The 25,000-nt window shown below is 40.5% G+C and overlaps 2 protein-coding genes across 5 annotated transcripts in view; one reads left to right on the top strand and one right to left on the bottom strand.

Moving 5' to 3' along the window:
* The window catches only part of LOC135105566 (coactosin-like protein), a 33,466-nt gene extending 27,221 nt beyond the window's left edge, over positions 1-6,245 (bottom strand). Inside the window, exon 1 of one of the 2 annotated variants that reach the window (XM_064013804.1) lies at positions 6,097-6,245. Coding sequence is in view for 1 of the 2 variants with exons in the window: in XM_064013801.1 (XP_063869871.1) it covers positions 201-242 (42 nt within the window). In the remaining variant the exon portion in view is untranslated. Of the gene's footprint in view, positions 1-200; positions 536-6,096 lie in introns of those variants that run through there. The other variant, XM_064013801.1, reaches the window with a different exon arrangement.
* Positions 6,246-13,169: 6,924 nt separating this feature from the next.
* LOC135105563 (mitogen-activated protein kinase 14-like) overlaps positions 13,170-25,000 on the top strand; it is a 39,419-nt gene continuing 27,588 nt past the window's right edge. The window contains exons 1-2 of one of the 3 annotated variants that reach the window (XM_064013790.1): positions 13,170-13,437; positions 20,790-20,919. In XM_064013790.1, the coding sequence (XP_063869860.1) occupies positions 13,328-13,437; positions 20,790-20,919 (240 nt within the window). In that variant the 5' untranslated portion in view covers positions 13,170-13,327. The remainder of the gene's footprint in view (positions 13,438-20,789; positions 20,920-25,000) is intronic. The other 2 variants (XM_064013791.1, XM_064013792.1) reach the window with 2 other exon arrangements.

Genomic DNA, 25,000 nt, shown 5'->3' with positions numbered 1-25,000 from the left:
TGAGAGGTCACCTTCAGAATCAAGCCTAGCAACTTTATATTCGGCTTCTGTCATCGAGACGTATACAACAATAAAAAGTCTTAAAACTGAGGCTCGTTTGATTTGTCACGGTTCCCGAGTACGTGTGTCGCATCCAGTTGATCCAGTCCTCCCACCCAGACCCAACGACTTGTTCCCGGCGCCACCAGGCATGTACTCACCCTCCGAACCACCTCTTCTTGCACCTGAACGTCGGCAGTCATCCTTGTGAGCGACGGGTGTGTGTAAAGTCCTCTCAGCGAGCCACGAAAAGCAGCGATCTCGGGAAGGCGCTAACGGCCCGGCCAAGAGTCGAAGTGAGGGACGCGATACTCTCCACCAACACTGAGATCCTTGTATCCCCCCTGGAGCGCCTTGGGAGTACGAGCGGCTGTGTTCTGTCAGCGACTGGAGCCAAGCTGCAACTGGGCCGGCGAGGGCAGGGTGGGAGGGAGGGAGGCGGTCAGACCAGCCAACCAGCCAGCAGCCACCCGGTGTGGAGCGCCCCGACACACTGCCCTGCCTTCGCCCCGTCCCGCCCCACCCCGCCCCGTACACCCACGTTCTGCCTTCTGATTGATTTTTTCATGGTCTGTTAATCTCAGCGCTCGCCATGCATCACATTAGCCTGCATGATAAACGCCGGGCAGGTTCTTTGAAAATTCCTGAAGCCAACGCCACTTTTCAACAAGGAAGTTTCTCTAATGACGTCACCCCAACACGCGACTGCCCACCCGGCACTAGACGCGACACCTCCTCCCCCTCATCATTCTCCCTTCCTCCTACAAGTCCTTCATCTACCCCTTCTCTATTTTTATCTCTCCTTCTCTTCTTTCCTTCCTCCCCCACTCCCAAGTCACCTGAGGCTTCACAACACATGGGGCCATCAATCTGTTCATTGTTTCCCCTCCAAGCGTCAGTTTGTGCTGAGTCGCCGTCGTCTTTCCCCGTAAGCTGCACCTGCTGACTCTCTTCCCCTCTCTCCCTCCATCTCCTCCCTCACTCCTCCCTAGCATCTCTCCCTTCCCCCCGTCCATGCATCCCTCCCCTCTGCCTGACCTACTCTCACGGCCGGTCAGGCAATAGAGCTTTCATCTAATTTTCCCTTCGCGATGTTTGTCGGAGAGGCGAGGTGTATACAGCTGCGCCAGGGGGAGGGGGAGAAGCCGTAGGGACAAGAGGTAACGGTTGCAGCGGTGGTGGCATAGCGGTAAAACAGGCATGATAAAAAACAGGTGTGTGAAGAACTGCAAGACAACATTCGCACTTAACACAAATTAGCAACGCATAAGTGACACCATGACGTCGTTCCCTCCGCACAAGTTTGCGTTTCCTTATTAGTCCTGGCACGAGGGTCCACTCCAGCTTGCAACAGTGTTAGGGTTTTCCTTCATGCGCGAGTGTCATGAGGGGCGCAGCTGTGGAATGCCTTGTCCTGACACCATGCACACTTTTACATGTAAGCGTTCCAATAGCAGGATTATTTGCCGTGTACGTAGTGTATAAAGACCTCTCGAATGCAAATTTCTTACTAGCGCTGATAGAGTAATAATGCTGCTTCTCGTACAACTATTCCTATTAATCCACCATTACCACCGCTACCACTGTTACCATTGTCACCATCAACATCACCACATTCGAGGCAAAACTGAACCTCACTGCCGAATACCATCTCCACACGTAATAAGAATACTTTCCTCACACCAAGGCGCCTCAACTACCCATATAACAATCAATCATTCCCTCAGCTGATTCCTGATTCCATTTCTTAAGTTACAGTATTTTTTTTTCTTTTAATTCACACCTAATTTTCCGTTGATTCTTTTCATTCATTCATTTATTTCCTTCAGTCCATTTTTTCAATACCCTCCTCTTCCCCCTCCTCCTCCTCTTCCTCCTCCTCCTCCTCCTCCTCCTCCTCCTCCTCCTCCTCCTCTTCCTTCTCCTCCCTTTCCTTCGTCTTCTACAACACTTCCCTTCTTAGTTATCACGTATTCACAACCTTCTACACACATATTTCTTTCCTCTTCCTCTTTCAATCATTCTTAGCCCGCCACAACAACAGCAGGAAGAGGAGGAAAAGGAGGAGGAGGAGGAGGAGGAGGAGGAGGAGAAGGAGCAGGAGGAAGACAAACATACCGGAAGTTCTTCATGATTTGTAGAATTCATCAACAAACTATTTTTCTTGTGCGTTTTACTTTCCTGGAAACCTTCGTAGTTCATTTCAATCGTGACTCAGTGGTTAGCAGAGAGAGAGAGAGAGAGAGAGAGAGAGAGAGGAGGGAAAGAGAGAGAGAGGGAGAGGTAAGGGTGAAAGAACAATAGCAGAAGGAAATTTGCAAGAAATTACAAAAATAAGGAAAGAAAGCAACAAATAAAGAGAAAGAGAAACAGAGGAAGCAGAGGAATGCACACAAGAGAAAGCTGGAGAGAGAGAGAGAGAGAGAGAGAGAGAGAGAGAGAGAGAGAGAGAGAGAGAGAGAGAGAGAGAGAGAGAGAGAGATGGCACCAACACTACCACCACCAATACTGCTACTACTACTAATAATAATAATAATCTATAGTGTAGATGATAATTGTCACTGTAGGGTATATAAGAGCATTAGTAAGTTGATAAAACAGTAGTAGTAGTAGTAGTAGTAGTAGTAGTAGTAGTAGTAGTAGTAGTAGTGACAGTAGTAATAGTAGGAACAGTAATCGTAACCTAGTGGTAGTCGTTTCAAGAGTAGCAATGGTCGTAGTGGACGCGTCTGTAATAGTAATGGTGGTGGTGGTGGTGGTGGTGGTGGTGGTAGTGGTGGCAGCAGCAGGAATCGTAGCTGCCAGTGGTCATGAAGATAATGGTTCCTTTCTCTGTGAGTGACCGGGAAAGAAAGCCGAGAGGAATGTGAGGTGAGAATTAGACGCCCCGGGACTGGTTCTGAGAGGAGGAGGAGGAGGAGGAGGAGGAGGAAGTTGAAGAGATGAGTCGAGATGGAGGAAGCAGAAGGAAGGAAGGATCTTGTCTTCCAATGTCAGATGAGTCACTATACTACTACTACTACTACTACTACTACTACTAATTCGCGTTCGTACAAATATTAACTCTCTCTCTCTCTCTCTCTCTCTCTCTCTCTCTCTCTCTCTCTCTCTCTCTCTCTCTCTCTCTCTCTCTCTCTCTCTCTCTCTCTCTCTCTCGATCCACACATTCCTCGCGTCCTTTGCTCCCCGTCACAAACTCACTACTTGTCTTCTTACCAGTATTGAGATATGCCCCACAGTTTCCTTTCTACCACGGCTTACCAGGCAGGGACACGGCCACTAAATAACAGCCAGCCACTGCAGCAAAAGTCACGTCTATGATAACAAATAGCACGCAAGAAAATAACAATACAAAAACCAATCATTTTCTTCAAAGGTTACCGTGTGAGAAAAAAGAAAACTGGGAATATAAAACGGCCATTATTTTTATGTGGCATTTTTCTCGTGCCTTAATAATGGACTGATAACTTGCCGAGACAAATAGAATAAAAGAACTGGAAATTGGTAAAACAACAACTGGATCAAAGAAAAAAAAACAGTTTGAGTCTTTCCGATCGAGTGATTTCCTGGTGAACGAAACAAGAACCAGACTATAACTGGAAAGAAGAAAAAGAAGAAAAAGAAAAAAAAAAGAAGACGAAGAACTTATGTTAAGGATTAAGCGACACACATTAAATAACAATATAAGGATTCAAATACAACATACGCAGATCAAGGTAAACTACAAAAGGTAATCAATTTATGGACAAGTCTACCTTTCCGCAAAGCTTCAGAAAGAAATGGCAAATATCTAACTTAAATCTATATCTCACTGTGCCAATAAGTAGCTAAATGTACACTTTCCTTACATTACATCCTAAACACAGCAGCAGCAACAGTAGTAGTAGCAGTAGTAGTAGTAGTAGTAGTAATGGTAGTAGTAATGTGTGTGTGTGTGTGTGTGTGTGTGTGTGTGTGTGTGTGTGATGGCACCGGATACACAACAGACGGGGCGGGGAACGAGGTGAGGAGGGAGCTGATCGCCACAAGAAGCGCGTTCCATCCTGCGCCGCTGTATTGTGTGTTTGGATGCCATTAACGCCCCGCATCTCCGGCCAAACAGCAGCTGAGGCGTGTTTGTTGTTTCAGACGCGGCGGGGAAGGGTGGAAACGGGTGGTCGTGCTCGCCTTAGCGGAGAGTGCACGGCGGGCCAGCGCAACACAACGCAACACTCAAGACTTATCTGTAAACTTTTCATATTTCACCGGATCAATGGAGCTAGAGAGAGAGAGAGAGAGAGAGAGAGAGAGAGAGAGAGAGACTTTCATCGTGATCGCCATATATATGACTGAGGTTTGTAAATCCCGCCGCACCAATAATAGAAAGTTCAGCGGTTTGAGAGGTTATATAGAAAGTTCGTGATCTGTTTTCGGTTGTGCTCTTCGCCCGCCATACAGAATGGAAAAAGTGGCGCTCCAATAATGAATCGGCAATCCCATGAACTGTTCCCCGAAGACAGTCGCACCTTGGAATAGGACAGTCATCCTTCACGATCAAGCTAATTTGCTTATAAAAGACTGAAATTTTCCATTCAAATCCTCATAAAATCAAAGGTGAATGATTAGTTCTGTTATTTGCCTCAAAATGTAAGCACATTGCACTAATAACACGAAATAAAGAAGTGTATAATTTTACTGTTTTGCATTGTCACCATTTCATACTGTACCTCCTTTTGTGCTTAGGTTTTATGCTAAACAAACTAAAGTACAGTATTAAGACAACATTAAGCACAATACTATGAATCTGTTCATATGAGCCTCGACTTATGTGCACCCGTCTCACTCCGGCAGGCGAAACTATATGGAAAGCAATGGAAAACAAGATTCGCAATTCTTTAGATCTTTTTGGTAAAGTAAAATAATTGTTCGTTCTCTTAAAAGATTAATTATCGCGACAGTAATGACATACAAGCACAGAAACGTGAAGTGCAGAGTGTTACTTGCCTGGAAAATATACTGTCAGACTGAGACGGATGCGATTCTGTGATAATACCAATAATGGTTCTATAACTTTTCTCTCAGTTAGTAAACATCTCGTTATTTTGGTACTTTCAATCAGTAAAGGAGTTCAGTTATACCAATATTCCAGTCCATGTGACTTGAGGTCTTCACTGAAGCATGCATGAGGTTAATTGACCCGTTGATTTATATCTGACGAGGAAACACCACATGGTCTCACGGCAACCCTGAGGGGATTAGTTTTAAGACATTTAAAATATTAAGAGTCGCGCGGCCCTATTTCCTTTTTTTTTTTTTTCAGCTCCTATCCCCCTACGATGTTGGGGATCTGGTGGGAAAGCAGGGTTTTCGGATGGGGTAAGGTAAAATAAATCAAAATACTGCCTCTTACCACCAAAAAAATAAATGAAATAAATAAATAAATAATAATAACAGTAAAATAAAAATAAAAAAAATAAATAAACAGGGAGCTGCCTACTACTGTTGCTGTGGCTCTGTTTCACATATACCGGTTTAGTTAGGTTAGTTTTAGTTAGGTTAGGATGCTGGCAGCAAGAGCAAGATCGAGAACATGGCCGCCATCACAACAACAAGAACAGTAGCATTAGCAGGCAGCTCCCTATTTATTTATTTATTTTTTTTATGGAAAGAGGGGATATTTGACTCTGTCTTAGTTTTCCCCACCTGGAAACTTCGCTTTTTCACCAGGTCTCCAACACTGCAGAGGGTAGGAGCCGAAAAAAAAAAAATGAATAAAAAAATAATAAATAAAATAAATAAATAAAAGGAAATACGACCACGCGCGTCTTCTTAATATTTATCCCAGAGACTTCTCTATGTAATGTCTCTTAGTACGTACGCTCGCTAGTTTTCAAAATAAGGCAGTCTTCACCCGCAAATATTCCAGACTGACGTTGAATAATAATACAGAACAGTGTACACCAGGACGATTGTCTATCCACCGATCCCTGCCTCGGTTCGTGCTTCTACAACACAATGACGTAGAGAACACCAGCGTGGATGAGCAAACATGGAGTATGCAGGTGATGGCTGTCCTACCAGAATATCAACTGTCCCGTCTTGTCTCTTGCTGCGTCTCTCGTCCAGTTACTCCTGATTCCACTCCTCCACTCCACTCGACAGTAAGCGCCACTCAGCACAACACGACCACACTGTAACAACAGAGGACCTAGCCTCCTTGCCCCTTGATCTGTGTAGCGCCCTCAGATTGAAGCGGGGAGCTGCAGAATGAGACTGACCATTCTGAAAGGGTGACTCGATAGGCTCAAGCAATTTTCGGCGCTGGCACGGGATCACTGAGACTATAATGCCAAATCGCCCTAAAAATCAACAGATACAGATGTTTTGTTGTAGCTTGCCACTTAATGGGTATCATGTCACGCGAATGTCACTGGAAGAGCTGCCTAAAAGGTAACCCATTTTGAGATTTCGATTCAAGTTCATTGTTTCAGCTATGTGGGATTGATTCCGTCTTTGCTCATGCCAGTTCGATACAGTGACCGAATGAACTTTGAGAGAGAGAGAGAGAGAGAGAGAGAGATTTTGTTTTGCTCTGTTCAATTTATTGCGCCTAAGCGTCAATCTCTTATATTTTAAACAACCCCATGCTACATCTTTGATAAGCTCACTGGCGGAGCAGCTATGTGGGATTGATTCAGTCGTCGTTTATACCAGTTCGAAACAGTAACCGAATAAACTTAGAGAGAGAGAGAGAGAGAGAGAGAGAGAGAGAGAGAGAGATTATTAATGTCAACCTTCAAAGTGTAAGAGAGCATATTTTTATTGCCCTAGCAAAGAAAACGCAGAAGGTGGGTAACTCAATACTTTTCCTGGTACATTTAAGTGGTGCCGTTTTGAACATCAGCATTAGCACTTAAGAGTTCAAATAGCACAGCTGTTTAGGAGTTTTGAAAGAGAACTAAATAAATGAATAGCAGAAATGGCACGTTTATGATTCCAAATCTTGATTTTTTATTTATTTATTTATTTATTTATTTTTTTTTTGTAATATGGTTTTCTCATTCAAATCCTTTACGTAGAAGAAAGATTCCATTTTTATTATTATTTTTTTATGTAATACAGAAGAAAATAAATAAAAAAAGGGCAAGCAGTATTCACTGTACGATTCTCCAGTCTTATCTCGCAGCATACCACATCCTCTGCAAGTACTCCTTCCCTGCCATGTCATGGCTTCACCTGCCTCTGTGTACACACAATCCCGTCAGCAGCACCATCCATTCCCTGATTGTTTTTCCATCCTGTCATTAATTTTACTTTCAATTTCAGTGAAAATGGCTTGCATACTTTTCACATTTCAGCTGTCTACGGAGTGAGGAAGTAAGGGCAGCCCAGGCCACAGGGCATATCACCTGTCATTATTACCTCTGTTATGCGCTCAGCACTCAGAGAAGGTCTCTGACACGGAAGCAATAGTCATTCCATGGAAAATCAGAATAACACTTCCTCACGGCCCTCTCAATTAGCAAGGGCAAAACGCCAGAGGTACTTACGGTTTGGAGGTCCTGAGGAGGAATTGGAAAGATAGGACAAAATACAAATATGAGGCTGTGATCGGAGGAGCCCAACAAATAAGACAAAGTGGCACCGTAAGCAGAAGGATTAGAGGTTAGAAAAAAGGTCAAGAATGTTGGGCGCAGGAATACAAGTAGGGTGTTGCACCAGTTGCTCTAGGTCGTGGTGGATAGCAAAGTTTAGTTAGCCAAGTTGGTCAATGAAGGGAGAGGAAAGCCAAAGCTGGTGGTGAACATTAAAGTCTCCAAGAATGGAGATCTCCGCAAAAGGGAAGAGAGTCAGAATGTGTTCCACTTTGGAAGTTAAATAATCAAAGTTTTTTTTTTATAGTTAGAAGAATTAAGTGACAAATATACAACACAAATTAATCTAGTTTGAGAGTGTAGCAGTAGCCAGATTGTGGAAAATTCGAAAGATTCAAGAACGTGGGCACGAAAGCAAGTTAAGTCGTTGCAGGTATAGAGGTAACATCCAGATTTTGACTGAAAATGAGGAGAGAAAAGTAGGAGAAAACAGAGAAAGGGCTACTGTCCATTACCTCAGACACCACACCTGTGTTTCCGTGAGGAAAATAAGATGAGGTTTAGTGGAGGAGAGTTGGGGGATGTTCCCTGCCATTTCAGCCTTACACAGAACCCTTTATATGAAGGTGTTAATTGTTGCTTTAATAACAGTGTGTGTGTGTGTGTGTGTGTGTGTGTGTGTGTGTGTGTGTGTGTGTGTGTGTGTGTGTGTGTGTGTGTGTGTGTGTGTGTGTGTGTGTGTGTGTGTGTGTGTGTGTGTGTAATATTGTCTTAAGTGAGTGTTCTGGACCTGATGTGTGGATGTGTGGAAGTAATTTTATTTTGATAATAATATCTTTAAAATATGTAAAGATTAGGTTCTTTGGGGTCCTTTATTTCCTTCTTCTCTTATTATCATTATTATTATTATTATTATTTTTATTATTATTATTATTATTATTATTATTATTATTATTATTATTATTATTATTATTATTGTTGTTGTTGCTGTTGTTGTTGTTGTTGTTGTTGTTGTTGTTGTTGTTATTATTATTATTAATGTTGTTGTTGTTGTTGTTGTTGTTGTTGTTGTTGTTGTTGTTGTTGTTGTTGTTGTTGTTGTTGTTGTTATTGTTGTTGTTGTTGTCGTTGTTGTTGTTGTTGTTGTTGTTGTTGTTTAAACTTTAACCCCTGGCACTGCTTTCTTCTTACACGTTCCTTGGTTTTGACTTACCTCTACAGTTATTGACTCAACACATTTCTGGCCAAACTATTAGTGAATAAATGTGATGAAGAAGACAACAACAACTGTAATTAAACTGATAACTTTATCTAATCTGGATACACAGACAGTTTATTACAAGATCAATGCATACATATAGAAATAGCTAGAACTTGGGTATATTAGCTTTCAATATAGTGGCGCCTAAGTTTCTTCTTCTTGTGACCTTTACAGCTTTGGATCGCTTGAAGGTCTGTCTCTGGACTTCCTCAGTGCATCTGCTTCAGCGGCCCTCCACTTCCCGTGTCGGGCGAGGAATCATCACACTGGGGAAACAGTTTTACACTATCTCTTCTGTCCATGCAGTGTATTTCTCTTTGCTCTTCGTTTTTTCCACGCCTGTATACGATACATTTTAGTTTTTCCTATATTTTTTTTTCTTCTCGCCTTTACTTCCACATAGACCTAACGCTAATCAGATGCTCCAGTCCTCTTCTTCTAGTCTTGTATGCCACTCCTGTACTCATGTTATCTTCTAGGTTCCTCATACCCATCACGCTCAGCCAGGGAATGTGTTATTGTCTCTCTGGCCGCTGCACAAAAGCAACAACTTTGGTCCTGCTCGTCCCTGCAGCTTACCTTTACCTCCAGAGTGCCAGATCTTCTCTTCATGAAGAACCTGCTTTCCCAGTTCCCTGTGTGCTATTTCAGGGGCTCGGGTTTCTCTTCCCTTCTGTATCACTTCAAAGTTAACTTATTCTCCATTCCTGACCTCCATCTGGTTCTTCCGTTGTCTTCTACTTTTCTCTTGACTTGCATTCCTGTCCAACCCCAGTTCTCTTCTATATTTTCTCTCCGTTTCCATCTTTCCTGTTCTTTTCTCCACGTTGTGTTTATCTCTTTTTCTTTGAAGATCGTATTCGTTCACCTATCTTCTAGTCTCCTACTTCCTTCAGGAAGTTGAGTTTTCCTTTTACAGTCCTCTCCTTAAATGAGCTCCACCCGATATCATCTCCAATGGCCTCCATTGCTGTGCTGCTAGGGACCCCCCAGTCACCACCTTCCAACTATGTTCTGCACACTCTCAGGTTTTATTCCTTCCATTCTCACCTCAAGTCCCAGATGTGTGTGACTCTCAACTACTTCATGTAAGTTGTTCCCAAAAATCCACTGGCAATGCTTTTCGGTGTGGGATGCTATAGTTATCCTTTAAATAAGCGAGATTGTGAATAAAACAAAGAAAACTAAATTTTAACGTTAACTTAGGAAAATATATTCTGCATACTACCTTACATTAAGTTTCTCGCATGATACTTTCTACAGAATCCTTATAATTATCTTTTAACAAATCGTTCTCAGTTTGTGAATCTGAATGTTTCTCTGGTAGTACCTCTTATTATTTTTTTTTCTTCTTCTTTTAAAAACCTGGCTTGAATTGTTACCTCAAGACTGTTTCGAGGAGGTTTAACTAATCCCAGAAAAACAGCCTTCGTCAGATAGTTGGTGACATACATCGCTACTGAATATATGGAACAAGAAAGGCAGAGATTTTATTGCAACCGACTGTACAAACAACATTTACTATACACACACAAAAAAAAAATAAATAAATAAATAAATAAATGAATAAATAAGAAAAAAAAAAGAATATATATATATATATATATATATATATATATATATATATATATATATATATATATATATATATATATATATATATATATATATATATATATATATATTCTGTTATCATTTCATTTTAAATTATAACTTCTACGACTGACCTGCTCACTCCCCCACAATGGGACTCGCTGATCACTCTACCTGAATTCCAAGAACTGACCACCTCGCTCCTGCGCGGCTCTTTCTTGGACAAGACCGCATGAAAGGGCTTTCCGGAGTTATCCTTCCTCACGCGTCGGCTCACCGTTCTGTCCACATCCTAAAACTCTTCGAAATCGTTAGCAGTCATGAAGAAGTCCCTATGCACTTCACTGTTTTCTGTGTGTGGTATGGTTAGTTTTGGCCATCTCCTATTGGGCTTTCATCGGTCGTCAGTGAAGCGTCTGATTCCTCGTCCACTTCTTTCTGAGCAGTTTTCGCTGTGAAGAGACTTCTTACTTAGATCCTGAACTCCAGTAACCACTGAAGATTTTTGGTGGGACGTCATCGCAAATTCCTCTTCACTGGAGATCGGTGCCGCGCCTTTCTGGCCTCCTCCAAACATCTCACAAGTGTCTTCGTTCTTTTCGTTGTCGGAACTATCTTTCCATTAGGGAAAGTAATTGTAATGGGCATTAGTTCAAATAAAGTATAACAATCTATTGTATCGAGTGGATGAGTGAGTGAAGATTCGGTTCTAGCGGATCCGGACTTCCGGAACAAGACTGTCCTCACTTTGCTTTACATTTCGGGAGTCAGTCACATTCAAACAGCTGTCGGGTATATTTATGACCTGGCCCTAGATCTTACATGGTAAGTAGCCACATTGTCAAGAATCTCTCAGTCTTCCCAAATCAAGGTGAGACACACTTGGTCACCAGTCCCATGGTCTTTCTGCCTCCTCTTACACATCAAGTTAACATTTCATTGAGGCCGCTGGTCGCTAGTCTCATGATCTTGCTGCCTACTGGTGAAAGGTTAGCAGACAACTGAACAAATATTCCTCCCTTTTCTTTCTCAGTAGTAACAGTCAAACAATTCCCCATCTTCAGCAGATACAGGCTCTTCAATATCATTCCATTTGCTTCACCACGCTCAGGCTTTTCAATTTTCTTTTTCACAATCTTTCAAGATCTAACTCCCTTCGTGATTTCTAGCACCTAGCTAAAAACATCTCCAATAACTTTGTTTCTTCATCTTTCCCTCCTTTATTTCAACCTGATGCCGACACTGCCATATCATCTATTTCTAAAACTAAACTCTTCGCTTAAACCTTTACTAAAAACTATACCTTGAATGATTCATGGCTTGTTCCTCCCTCTCCTCCACCCTCCGATTAGCTTCTATAAAGTTAAGCGTTCTGAGTCGTCTCCGCCAACTTTTCATACTCGTCCCCTACACCAACCCCCTAGCAGCTAAGTCTGTAAAGGGGTCTTATCCGTCCATGTATGGAGCATATTTCACATATAATGGGGTGGGGTGGGGGTTCCACTCACACCGCTCTTTTAAACAGGGTGGAATCAAAAGCTTTCTCGTCTTGTCAACTTCTTTCCTCTAACTGACTGTCTCCAGCCTCTCTCTCATCGCTGCAGTGTCGCCACAGTGTTGCATATCTTGTTATCTTCCGCTATTTTCATGCTAACTGCTCTTCTGCTCTTGCTAATTGCATGCCTCCCTCCCTCCCGCGGCCTTTCTTCATTATATCACCCTATTCTGTCCACTTCTCTAATGCAAGAATTAACTAGCAGTATTCTCAATCATTCATCCCTTTCTCTGGTAAACTCTAGAACTCTCAGCCTGCTTCTGTATTTCCTCCTTCCTATGACCTGAGCTCCTTCAAGAGGGAGGTTTCAAGATGTTTATCCTTCAATTTTTGACTACCGCTATTCTGGGACTGGCATCGTTTTTTTTTTTTTTTTTTTTGTTGCCCTTGGCCAGTGTTCATCCTACATAAAAGAAAATTTAAAAAAATCCTTATTTCGCTGCCCTTGGCCAGTGTTCATCCTACATAAAAGAAAATTTTAAAAAATCCTTATTTCGCTGCCCTTGGCCGGTGCCCCTCTTACATAAAAAAAAAAAAAGTCCATTTGTCTTCTTCAGTAGATTCAGGATCTTCAGCTTCATTCCATTAGCCTTCTTCAGCAGGTTAATTTGAGAAGTAAATATCGATTAAATTGCTCTCTAGGATACCGAGATGTGGACTCGTATGTTCCATAACTATTACTCTCTCCAGCACTACAATCGTCTTTAATATACCATACTTCACACTGTTCTCCCTCAAAGCTCTTTCACCTTTACTGTCTTGTATTGTTGTGGTCAGGGAATCTAATGATCTGCCGGACTCAGTTCAACTCGGTTTAACGTTTTCCTCGATCACAAGTCCTTTGATCTGCAAACAATTCTCTTTAAAGTCCAACAATTGATAGATTCCAAGCTGATCAGTTTGGAATGTTCGAAGCGAGTCTCATATCTTACTCAACAGTACACCATAACCATTATTACTCTCACATGTCAGTCATGTTAGCCTACTGACTCTACTCTCACAGCTCACGCATGTCACAATTTCCTACATTAGCCTTCTCGTCTAATTTCGGATATTTTTTTCTTTCCACGATTGCCGCTGTGAAAGCCTCAAGACTCAAGAGCACGCCACAACTAGTAACATCAAGATCAAGAACAAGACCAGGGAGAGTTAAGGAAATAGAGGAGTGCACTGGTTGGCAACACTGTCAGAGCTCAGTTGTGCTGTGACGGTGTGACGGTGACGGTGAGCCGCTCGCTGTGGGTCTATGTGCCCTGGGAATACTTGATCGTCTAGTGCTGAAACCTTGCGTGAAGGGAGTGAGCGATGCCTAAGCCGGACTTCCACACGATCGAGCTGAACAAGACGGAATGGGAGGTGCCGAAGAGATACACCATGTTGTCGCCCGTGGGGTCGGGGGCGTACGGGCAGGTCTGGTGGGTGGCGCCTGCACCTTACTACTCCTTGCCCTTACCTACCCCTCGCCTACTCACTCACACCTCATATTATTCTCATTTATTTTACGTCTCACCCCTTTGCCTACCTGAGTCCTGCTATGTAATGTCTTTTACACCTCACCTCTCACCTGGTTCCCGCTACCGCTTCACCCCTCTCACCTGGTTCCCGCTACCTCGTCTCGCGCTTCACCCCTCTCACCTGACTTTACCTTAGCGTTATTGTACCTTTATTGGCACACCTTATTATACCTTACCGATACTTACCTGTCTATTGCTCCCTCATGTCTTCATCACCTTACCTCTCACAATCCCGATTCCCGCTACTTTGTCTTTGCTGCTCGTCACTCACCTGATTCCCGCCACACCGTCTTTTACACTACACTTCACCTGTCTTTTTCTTTGCTCCTCATCCCTCACCTGACTCTCGCCACCACATGATCTTTTACACTACACTTCACCTTCACTACTTCTGTTGCTCCTCATCCCTCACCTGACTCCCGCCACATCGTCTTTCACATTTTTACACCTCACCTGTTTTCTGTTACCTCAGCCTTATTCTCCTAAGTCTTTAACACCTTACCATTCCTTCCCCTTATTTAAGTGATCCCTTCTACCTCGTCTTTTACTGTTACTTCTTATCTAACTGACTTTTGTTATCTTTTATGTCTTTAAATCTTATGTCATAATTATACTACCATAATATTAGTACATCTGCTATCTACACATTACTTACCTGACTCTCACTACCTCTACATTGTTTACTTATGTCTGTCACTGTACATATTGCTGTATATTATGCTTCTCTACCTCTTATTCTTGTATGTCCTGTTGTGATGTTACTTTTTCACATTTATGATCCACTGTTACTTATCACCTGTCCACCTGTTCTTGTATGCTCTGCTGTGATGTTACTTTTTTCACATTTTTATGATCCACTGTTACTTATCACCTGTCCACCTGTTCTTGTTATGTGATATGCTTGACTTCTCTTCTACACAAGTTCTTTTTCTGTTTGTAATGTGTATTCAACATAGTTATTTCTTCTTGTCTTTTCTCTAATCTATCCACTACCTACATCTATTTGATTATTCTCTCTCTTACTTGTCTATTACTTGTTTTCCTTGTAATCTTGTACTGTGTTTTGCTTAATCTATTTTTTTTTTTCTAACCTAACCTTGCCATCAGTATATGCACTACTTATTATTTGATGTGTTTTCCTTGTGGTGGTACAGTTTACCTTTTTTTTTTTCAATAGTTCTTTTTTTTCTTGTGTTCACTTATTATTTGATGTGTTTTCCTTGTGGTGGCACAGTTTGTTTTATTTTATTTTTTTATAGTTATTTTTTTTTCTCATGTTCATGTTCACTTTATCTGCTGTTGTTTTCTATTCCCTTCAGTCTTTTCTCCTTTGTGGTATTACCTGTACTTTTTCTTTTTTTTTTATTTTCCTGTCTTCTGTCATCACTTTTTTTTTTTTTCTCTCCACACCATTCTCTTCATTTCCCATCCATTGTAATATGTTTGTGATGACACTTGACTTGCATGCCTTGCCTCCTGCTTGTACATATCAACATTCATATAATATTGGACCAAATTTCTGCAGTGTCAGTTGATGTTTTACCTGGCTGGGTGATCATCAGACCTAAGAAGGGAAGGTGGGCTGAGCAGTGGAAGTTGAAGATTAGGGATATATAGGAGGTAGTTAAGATTTTCTGCTTGATAGTATTGTGGACTACTGATTGGAAAGGGTATTGAGTGTTATAAACTTGTAAAACTGCACTTTCACATCATATGATTTTCCTTTATCTCTCCCAGTGCACCAGTTTCAAGAAGTTATGGAAATGTAAGGTATTAGGGGTAAAGGAAAAAATCTACATGCCACGTTTAACACTTGTGCATGCCCTTGGTCCCCTTCATGTCACCCCAAAGTTATGACTGTTGTTCATCATTCTCTTGGCCATGTGACAGTGAAGATGTTTTCAGAATGAAGTCAGACCAAACATTTAACATAAGTAGCTTTGTTCCCCTGTGGATCCACTAAGTCAGGATAACTGTTATGTGCCAGTCTCTTGTAAGCCAAATTAAATCCCATACTTCATTCTTGGCAACATAATAATAATCTGCCTTACCTGGAGAGTGACTGCTGAGTGATTGACAAAATGGTGACAGGTATGAGATTTTTTGAAAAGTGATGGAACTTGTAATGGACACTAATGATTGGCTGGCTGAGGTATTCACATCACAGAATTGGTCATATGATGTATAGATATGCCTTGAAATCCAGCTTGACCAACAAAGCTTAAACAGTTGTATATTGTATTCATTTTGTTCAGTGGAATGTGAGGTTATGATTTTGAGTCCCACTAGAATCAATCCACTTATGTGATTGATTGACAGATCTCCCACATGTTGTCTTTGGTACTGTTGTCAATTTTGAGTCCATTTAGACAAGCAGTCTCCAGTGCAATCTTCTGGTTGTTGAAAAATCTGATTGCTTTTAATTGTAGCCTTCTTCATAGTATGTGTATAGATGTGAGATAAGAACATAAGTCTGCAAAAGAAAAGCCAAAAACTGTCTTTAAGGTTTGGTCAGTTGGTGAATATTGAAATCATTAGGATGTGTTTTAAGTTGGCTCAACATTTAGTTCCTCTGTACAAAGAATAAAATAAATAGATAAATAAATAAGATAAATAAATTAATAATAACATAAATTAATATATAAATGGAAATAAATAAATATGTAAAGTGTCTACCAAAGAGATCTCATTAATAATAGTGTTTTTTTTTTTTTCTATATATTTTCCACTAAAACTAGCAACCATAATATATGCTGAGCCATGCAGTAGTCACAGTGTGTAGTCAAGGCAGTGCTAGGTGTTGGAGGAAGCGTAGAGGGTGTACTGGGGTGTGGGTGGGTGGGTGGAGTGTGTGCTGCTCAGTGTGAGGCAGCATGCATTGTTGTCACTGAGGTGTGCTGTGCCACGCAATGATTTGTCTTGGTGCAGTGCATTGTGTTCAACATCTCCTGCCTCCCAGAGATACAGTGTCTTTTGAAAATTCATATTCTCATCTACATATTTTGAACATAAATTTTAAATTTTCTTATGTTGGAAAAAGAAAGAAGAGAAAAGTAAAACAGTACCCTGTAATATTATCTTTTAGACATGAAAGTGATTTTGGGTTCTTACAATGCACATAAGGTATATATGTTCTTTTGATATTATATTTACTTAATAACTGTCAATATATATGTAATGACAGGACAGTCAAAGCCAGCCAAAGTTAGCCTGACCTTGATCATCCTGGCCTGATCAGTAAGCTGCTAGACTATGTGTGTGTGTGTGTGTGTGTGTGTGTGTGTGTGTGTGTGTGTGTGTGTGTGTGTGTGTGTGTGTGTGTGTGTGTCCAGGCGAAGGTTTGATCTCTGATGCAAGCTTCTCACTGACTGTTTGACCACCTGCCATTTCTCAGTGTTTCTGTGATGTTCCAGACTGGGCATCACATCATAAAAATTGTATCTTCTCATAATATGTTACTGAATTGTGTGGTAGGAAGTGTCAGTGCTTAATTATGTTATGCCAGAAGATTGGAAAACAAAGGAATGGGATATATATATATATATATATATATATATATATATATATATATATATATATATATATATATATATATATATATATATATATATATATATATATATATATATATACAAGCAATAAATGCAGGATAAGAACTTAAGAAAATAAGGGAAGCTGCAAGAAAACATCAAGCCTGCATGTGGCACTCTCTTTATGAAACACCTACCTACTTATTTCTACCTATCATCTCCATCCCTAAATTTCTTGCTTTCTTTTAAAGCTCCCAAATGACTCAACACTAACAACCTTACAACTGAATCCATTCCATTCATTTACCCCTCTACTTGATGACCAGTTCCTTCCTATCTCTAGGTATTTGTATTCATAGTGACTACACACACACACATGAGGTGGTTTTTGAAGAACAAGGCAAATGGTAGTCCAACACATCAATAATACAGTGGATTTTAGTTGTTCTTAACCTTCCTGTCAATGCGCAGCCTTATGGCACAAGTCCAGAGGTGAGGATGGGGAAATGGGACCTGAGATAAGTGTGCGCTACAAGTTTAGTGGGGTAAGGAGGGTGAATGGACCCACCAGTATTTTTTTTTTTTTTTTCCACAATAAATGGTATTTAGTGAGTGAGCCATAGTCCCTAATAAGATCCTGGTTTAACAATGCATGACAAAAAATAGGAATGCTATTTGAGAGTAAAAATAAGGTCCAATTACATATATAAAAAATATGTGATTCTAATGCATGACAAATTGAAGGGATACATCAACAAGAATTGGGCATATAGACATGGATAAGGAGGGATTATGGGATATGGTGAAAGGGAAAAAATATGGATTCTGTTGGTGAATATGAATGAGAAAGGCAGTGGTGATGGATAGGATATAGAAGGGTATAAATTAAAATGGAAGCATCTGGGTCAGGCAGTGCATGAGTGAAGGGGAAGACCGATGATGTGATGTGTGTGTGTGCGTGCGTGTGTGTGTGTGTGTGTGTGTGTGTGTGTGTGTGTGTGTGTGTGTGTGTGTGTGTGTGTGTGTGTGCAAAGTTGCATTCATGGTAGGTGTGGAGGTAAGTTGTTATTAAGGGAAGTTTTTTCTAATGTTTATATTTTACAACTGAATCAGGATTTACTTTATGTACAAGTCTTAAAAATATGAACAAAGTAATATTTTCTTTATCATTTTAGAATAGAATCCTCAAGGTTTACATAAACTTTTAAAAGTCAACTTAAAAAAAATAATAATAATTTAGGTTTCCTTGTGATTTGTGATTTTTTATTTTTTTTATTTACAAATAATTTCTTAGGAACCCAACATAATTTTGTAAAGTGCAATTTACCTGTAACGAAAAAGGAAACAAATCTGTAGGGAGCCATGTGTGAGGCAGCTAGAGGTCAAACCAGCTGGCACTCAGGCTAGACGACTCCTTACAGTCAAACCATAATGATCACCAAACCTGAGTAGATTTTAGTGGGTCTTGATTGATCTACCATGGTATTAGATAGAGTTGAAAGTGTTCAACTTTCATGACATTGAAAGAAAATGAGAAAGTGAAGCTGTCTTGAAAAGTCAAGAGAGTGGACGGAAATAAATTTGATAAAAGGGGTAAAGGTTATCATAGTGAGTGACATGAATGCACAAGTAAACAGTGTGATATTTCAAGAGGAAGGAGTATGCCTGACGTAATAGAGAGAGTGATGGCCACCTAATGGAGATCTGCATGAACAGGTCCATTCTTAGCTTCTAGTAGGTGTACTTGACTTTTTTGAGTTGTAGATGAACTGCATATATTTTTAAGTGAAAATGAGATTTACCAGGGACTACAAATTGCCTTTATGTATAATAATGGAAAGACTGAAAAAGGCTGAAAATTCATTTACCACATCATTGGATTCATATGCATTTTTTATAGAAAGGAAAGGTATATACAAATTGAAGGATGTGGGTGAGCATTTGCAGGGTTCATTGTGACAGGAAATACTGGAAGAATATACTAGCATGGCAGACATTTAAGGCAGGAAAAGCTCTTGGATCAATATGGTAAGAGGAAGGTAGAGACAGTTGATTAAATGTGCAGTCAGAGAATTATCAGATATGGAAGTGTTTGTAGCATTCTGGAGATACCAAATATGAGTAATAGGGTGCAAAATTAAAACAAAATGAATAAGTACCAGGTAAAGGAGATAGGAAATACTACAAAAGAAAAAGGTATGCTGTAAGTTATGAAAAAAAAAAAATACTTGATACAGTGAAAAGGAATAACTTTAACCATACTTACTGTGAATGGAAATAGAATTATGTAGTAATGCAGGTAGTTCATAAAATGTGTGTGTTCTTTTTATAGGTTATGAAAGATTGAGTAAAATAACTTAAGTATTACAATCAGTGCAGGAAATCTCAGATGGGGCTTTTTAAGACAGTGTAAGGGAAGACTTTAAGAATACTGTTGATAAAGTAAGGGGAAAAGCAGGGAATTTACATTGAAAGAAGCAGTGATGGATTGGTGGAAACAATATTTAGATATGTAAAAAGTTGATAATGATAATGGTAAAATAATGAATAAAATAAAAATAGATAAAAATAGACCAGATAAGTAAATAAGAGAAGGAAATTATTTTCTGACTTGAAAAGAAAACATTGGCACTGAATGCACTTGAAAAATTATTTGTAGGATAGAAAAAATAAATATTACATAAGGAAATGAAAATAAAACACATTAAGGTGCTAAAAGTGGAAACTCCAATAGCACAGACAGGTAAAGCCACAGATTGAGATACAGAGGGAAGTGGTGATAGAACTGGATTATCTGATATGCAAGTGTTGGCAGGAACTCAAGTAAAACACATGAATACTCAAACACCCACACTTGCACAGGTGGATGAAGGCTTGCCACTGAATTACGCTCCATAAAAAAAAAAAAAAAAACTGTAAATAAAAAAAATTCTTTACCTGAGCTTTCTGTTGGGTAACATACAAAATGAGTGTAAAGTTATTGTCAGGTGTAGTTAATTAAGAGCAGGTGGTGGTGTAAGGTCGACGCTCGCTTGATGGGGCTTCCGTGTCCACATCTGTTAGGTAATCCTGGGACGAGCTTACCTGGCCTCTCCTCCACCCTCACACATTAACCTTACATTACCTACATATTTGGTCATCATGTTTGTGTACCTGGAAGTTATGTGCTGCTGCTGCTACTACTACTACTACTACTACTAACAACAACAACAACAACAACAACAACAACAACAAATACTACTACTACTACTACTTCTACTACTACTACTACTACTACTACTACTACTACTACTACTACTACTACTACTACTACTACTACTACTAACAACAACAACAACAACAACAACAAATACTACTACTACTACTTACAACAACAACAACAACAACAACTACTACTACTACTACTACTACTACTACTACTACTACTACTACTACTACTACTACTACTACTACTACTACTACTACTACTACCACCAACACTATCATCATCATCATCATCATGAATGCACCATATAATTAATGCTACAATACATGTTTAAGAGAGAGAGAGAGAGAGAGAGAGAGAGAGAGAGAGAGAGAGAGAGAGAGAGAGAGAGAGAGACTAATCTTATGGGAATCTCTTGGCGCATATTTCTGTTTGTCTCTTAGGGAAACGACAACAACTATACCACCACCACCATCACCACCAATAACAGCATCCCTTTCTCCCTTCATCCCCTGCAGCTCAGCGATGGACAAGAAGACAAACACCAAGGTTGCCATCAAGAAGCTGGCGCGGCCCTTCCAGACTCACATCCACGCTAAGAGAACGTACAGAGAACTGCGTATGTTGAAGCACATGGACCACGAGAATGTGAGTCAATATACCTTTGTCTTTGTAGTTGTATGGGCCATATTCTGAAACACCGCTATGCCGCAACTCCACTACATACTTAAGGGTCCAGTTGAAGTTATATGTGTTTTTAAGATTTTTTTTTTTTTTTACGGTTCTAGTGATATTAGCAAGATTTCTACATTATTAACGGGAGAAAGACTCTTGAAAATCCAGCTAGTCATTTATGTGGCCTTTCAAAATAGTCATGGTGGGAGAACAAAGCTTTTCTGAATACAGGTAAAAGAAAAGGGCTGATTGATTTGATTGACTATTACTGCCAAATTCTTTACTTATATATTCTAGTCATGCTCTTGTGTTTGACCAATTAATATTGTGTTCCCGTTGAAAGATGTAATAGTAAGAGATTAGAAGGAGAATTAATTAGTTGTTTTGATTGACAGTCTAGTACCAGATTGTTACTCGATATTGAAGTTGTGCCATGTGTTTGATTAATGAATGTAGTGTTGTTTATGTAAGTCAGGTTCTGGTCAGGGGCAACAAAAAGACTGGAAAATGGCCCTTAGAAGTCTCGATCTCCAAAGAGTAGTCAAGAGTTATCCAAATCCGAGAAAAAAAAAGTGTCTTGAAATGTTTATATTGAAGGATGAACATCAAGGAAAAGATCATTTATGATAGCCAAAACTGTGGGATAGACTCGTAACGCGTCCTACCCAGTGAAGGAAAAGGAAGGACGTTAAGGAAAATGATGGTAATGTGATCCCGTTGAGATGACGTGATGGAGTGGCCAAAGAAGGGATAGGTGCTCCGGAATAAGTCAGGGCGCTGTGTGAAGGAATAGAATGGAGAGAAGAAGAATGAATTTATGTTTCCAGTAAATCTTCTAGGCTCACAAAGAAATTATGACATGAGTTGAGGCTGTGGGCGGGAGACTGCGTATTTATATTGTTTATGTTTTACTGTCAGTGTGAAGGATGAGTAATTAAAAGAGCTGGGAGGCTGAGTAGGTAGAGGCGCGTGACTAAATTACCACTGGCTTGTATTTAATTAATTGTTGTATACAGGATTTGAATTAATCTTTTGTTTTTGCTGCTCGCTCTCTCTCTCTCTCTCTCTCTCTCTCTCTCTCTCTCTCTCTCTCTCTCTCTCTCTCTCTCTCTCTCTCTCTCTCTCTCTCTCTCTCTCTCTCTCTCTCATTAAATCATCACTTTGCTGTCACCATCGTTTATTCTCACATCACAACTTATATTTATACTCGTATTTGGTGTGCTGAATTTCTTAATATCACTAAAAACTTCTGCTGTAGTTCATAGTGCTGTGCCTTGGTGTGTGTATGGGGCAGGGGTGGAGTAAGGGTAGTGAGGAGCTGTCTTTCTTCATTTTGAGACACATTAATAAAACTCCATACCATGCAGAACCATTTGAATAATAAAGTTTGGGACGTGAGAATACATTAAGGGCCATATTCTGAAACACTTCTGCGCCTCACCTCCACTATTTTTAAAAGCCTCTAGTTAAAGTTACACGAGTTTTTGAAAGCGTGTTTTTTTAAGGTTCTAGCGACGGATTAACAAAATTTCTACATTGTATACAGAAGAAACATTTTTGAGAACCTGGCTTATCATCTCTGTGGCCTTTGCAAATAGTTGTGGTGAGAGAGCGAACCGTTTCTGAATACGGGCAGAGAGAGAGAGAGAGAGAGAGAGAGAGAGAGAGAGAGAGAGAGAGAGAGAGAGAGAGAGAATGTTTTAGTCAGCAAAGGAGATGCTGATGCGTATATATCTATAAATAAAACGGCATTTGTTCCTTACCACATCTCCGCACTGTCCTCATGAACGGCTGTTGTTTTAAATTCATCATCATTGACAGGTTATGTGCATCTTAGAGAGTCTCCGTGGATGCTTACGTCACATGTACTTTAGAATTATGTTATTGTCAGTTTTGGTTTAGCGTAGTGCTGCTGCTGTTGTTGCCACTACTGCGCTAATGCTGTTGTCTTCTTTCTCCTCCTCCTCCTCCTCCTCCTTCAGACTTATATTTTCTTTATCATCAAACAGCCTGGCAGGGACCTAAAGTTCTGTTGTTCTTTGTTCTGCTTTGTACTCCTCCTCCTCCTCCTCCTCCTCCTCCTCCTCCTCCTCGAATTACTACTACTACTACTACTACTACTACTACTACTACTACTATTACTACTACTACTACTACTACTACTATTCCACCTCCTCCATTTACTACTACTACTCCTACCACCACCACCACCACCGTTATTGTCAAGTGCATGTACGCCTCCAGTGACCGATGCCTCTTATCAGGAGATAGTCCCGCTGGTGGCCGGGTTATGGGCTGGGCGGGGAGAGAGAGAGAGAGAGAGAGAGAGAGAGAGAGAGAGAGAGAGAGAGAGCCAATGATGAGCTATTTGTGGCCTCTCTGACACCGTGATCGGTCTTTGCTTCGTCCTGCCTCTCTTACCTTGCTTGTGTCTGTCTGTCTGTCTGTCTGTCTGTCTGTCTGTCTGTCTGTCTCTGTCTGTCTGTCTGTTTGTCTCCCTCCCTCCCTCCCTCTCTCTCTCTCTCTCTCTCTCTCTCTCTCTCTCTCTCTCTCTCTCTCTCTCTCTCTCTCTCTCTCTCTCTCTCTCTCTCTCTCTCTCTCTCTCACATACACACACACACACACACACACACACACACCACACATGGAGTAAATAAAATGGTGTTGATTGAAATAAAGTGGACTGATTAAGTGGAATGCACGTGAGAGAGAGAGAGAGAGAGAGAGAGAGAGAGAGAGAGAGAGAGAGAGAGAGAGAGAGAGAGAGAGAAAGTGGAGGGGATGGGGGAGATAAAGGTAGTGAGGGCGACACGTATATCACTGACGAGGAGTAATGAGCTTGACTTTAGCTGAGAAACATAGGTAGCAAGTGGCAACAGTGTGTGTGTGTGTGTGTGTGTGTGTGTGTGTGTGTGTGTGTGTGTGTGTGTGTGTGATGATTAATACACGGTAACAGTAAACTTTCGCTAGTGATGTAAAAAATAATAGATATAAGCTTGTCCTATATTTGATGTGTACGTCTCTCTCTCTCTCTCTCTCTCTCTCTCTCTCTCTCTCTCTCTCTCTCTCTCTCTCTCTCTCTCTCTCTCTCTCTCTCTCTCTCTCTCTCTCTCTCTCTCTCTCTCTCTCTCTCTCTCCTACACAGTAACACGAACAGAAGAACAAACTTTCTACTTCATTTATTACCTTTTATTTTCATTATCACACACTAAAGAAAAAAAAAAGAAGTGGTACATCAGAATCCATTATCAGGCAGCCTTCAGTTCACCTGTGCGTGTAATTACCGCCGTCAGGAGTGAGTGGTTCAGGTAATGAGGAGACAGTCAAGTTGAGCTTCTCTCTTGTCTGACCTTGAATGAAAACGTGACCTAAAAATCCCCACCTATCGTTTTCTTTTAATACACTACACTTACACGGACGCACAATTAGTCTTTAATTAGGCCACTGCAGTGATATTCATTTCCTTGTAAAAGCTGCGTGTTGCTGGAGGGTAAGGGTAGGTGGGAGGGGGTGGGGGGAGATAGTATGTAGCTCCCAGTGGTTTAATTGTTATAAGTTGTGTTACTAGATAAGGACTCAGTCTGAAACGCTCTGAGCTCTCACCAGATTATTTTCAAAGGCCACAAATATGATCAGTGGGGTTCTCATGGTTGATTTTTCCCATTGATAGTGCAGAGTCCTTGTTAAACTATTGCTGGAATCATGAAAACCTTCCCCAAAATCTCAGTAAGACAGTAACTTCCACTAGAGTTTGTTCATGTAATCGGGATGAGATAGCGAAATGTTTGAGAGTACGAAACAAGTTTATGTCGTGAAAATTATGTTTTTTTTTAGTGCAAGCCTGAACGGTTTGCACGTTTGAGGCTGTGCAGTGTGTATCTGTATGAATAAGAACACTGTCTGTTTGCCAGTCTGTCTGTCTTTGTTGCACTTCTGCTGTAGTAAATTCGGAAATGAAACGAATTGAATGAAATGTTCCTTAAGCGTATTATAAAAATAACGAAAACAATTACTCTTATAAAAAAAAAAAAAAAACTTAACAGCAAAAGACTGA

The sequence above is a fragment of the Scylla paramamosain genome, chromosome 12, assembly GCF_035594125.1.
Source record: "Scylla paramamosain isolate STU-SP2022 chromosome 12, ASM3559412v1, whole genome shotgun sequence".
Classification (NCBI taxonomy): domain Eukaryota; kingdom Metazoa; phylum Arthropoda; class Malacostraca; order Decapoda; family Portunidae; genus Scylla; species Scylla paramamosain.
This window is presented reverse-complemented; position numbering and strand designations above follow the sequence as displayed.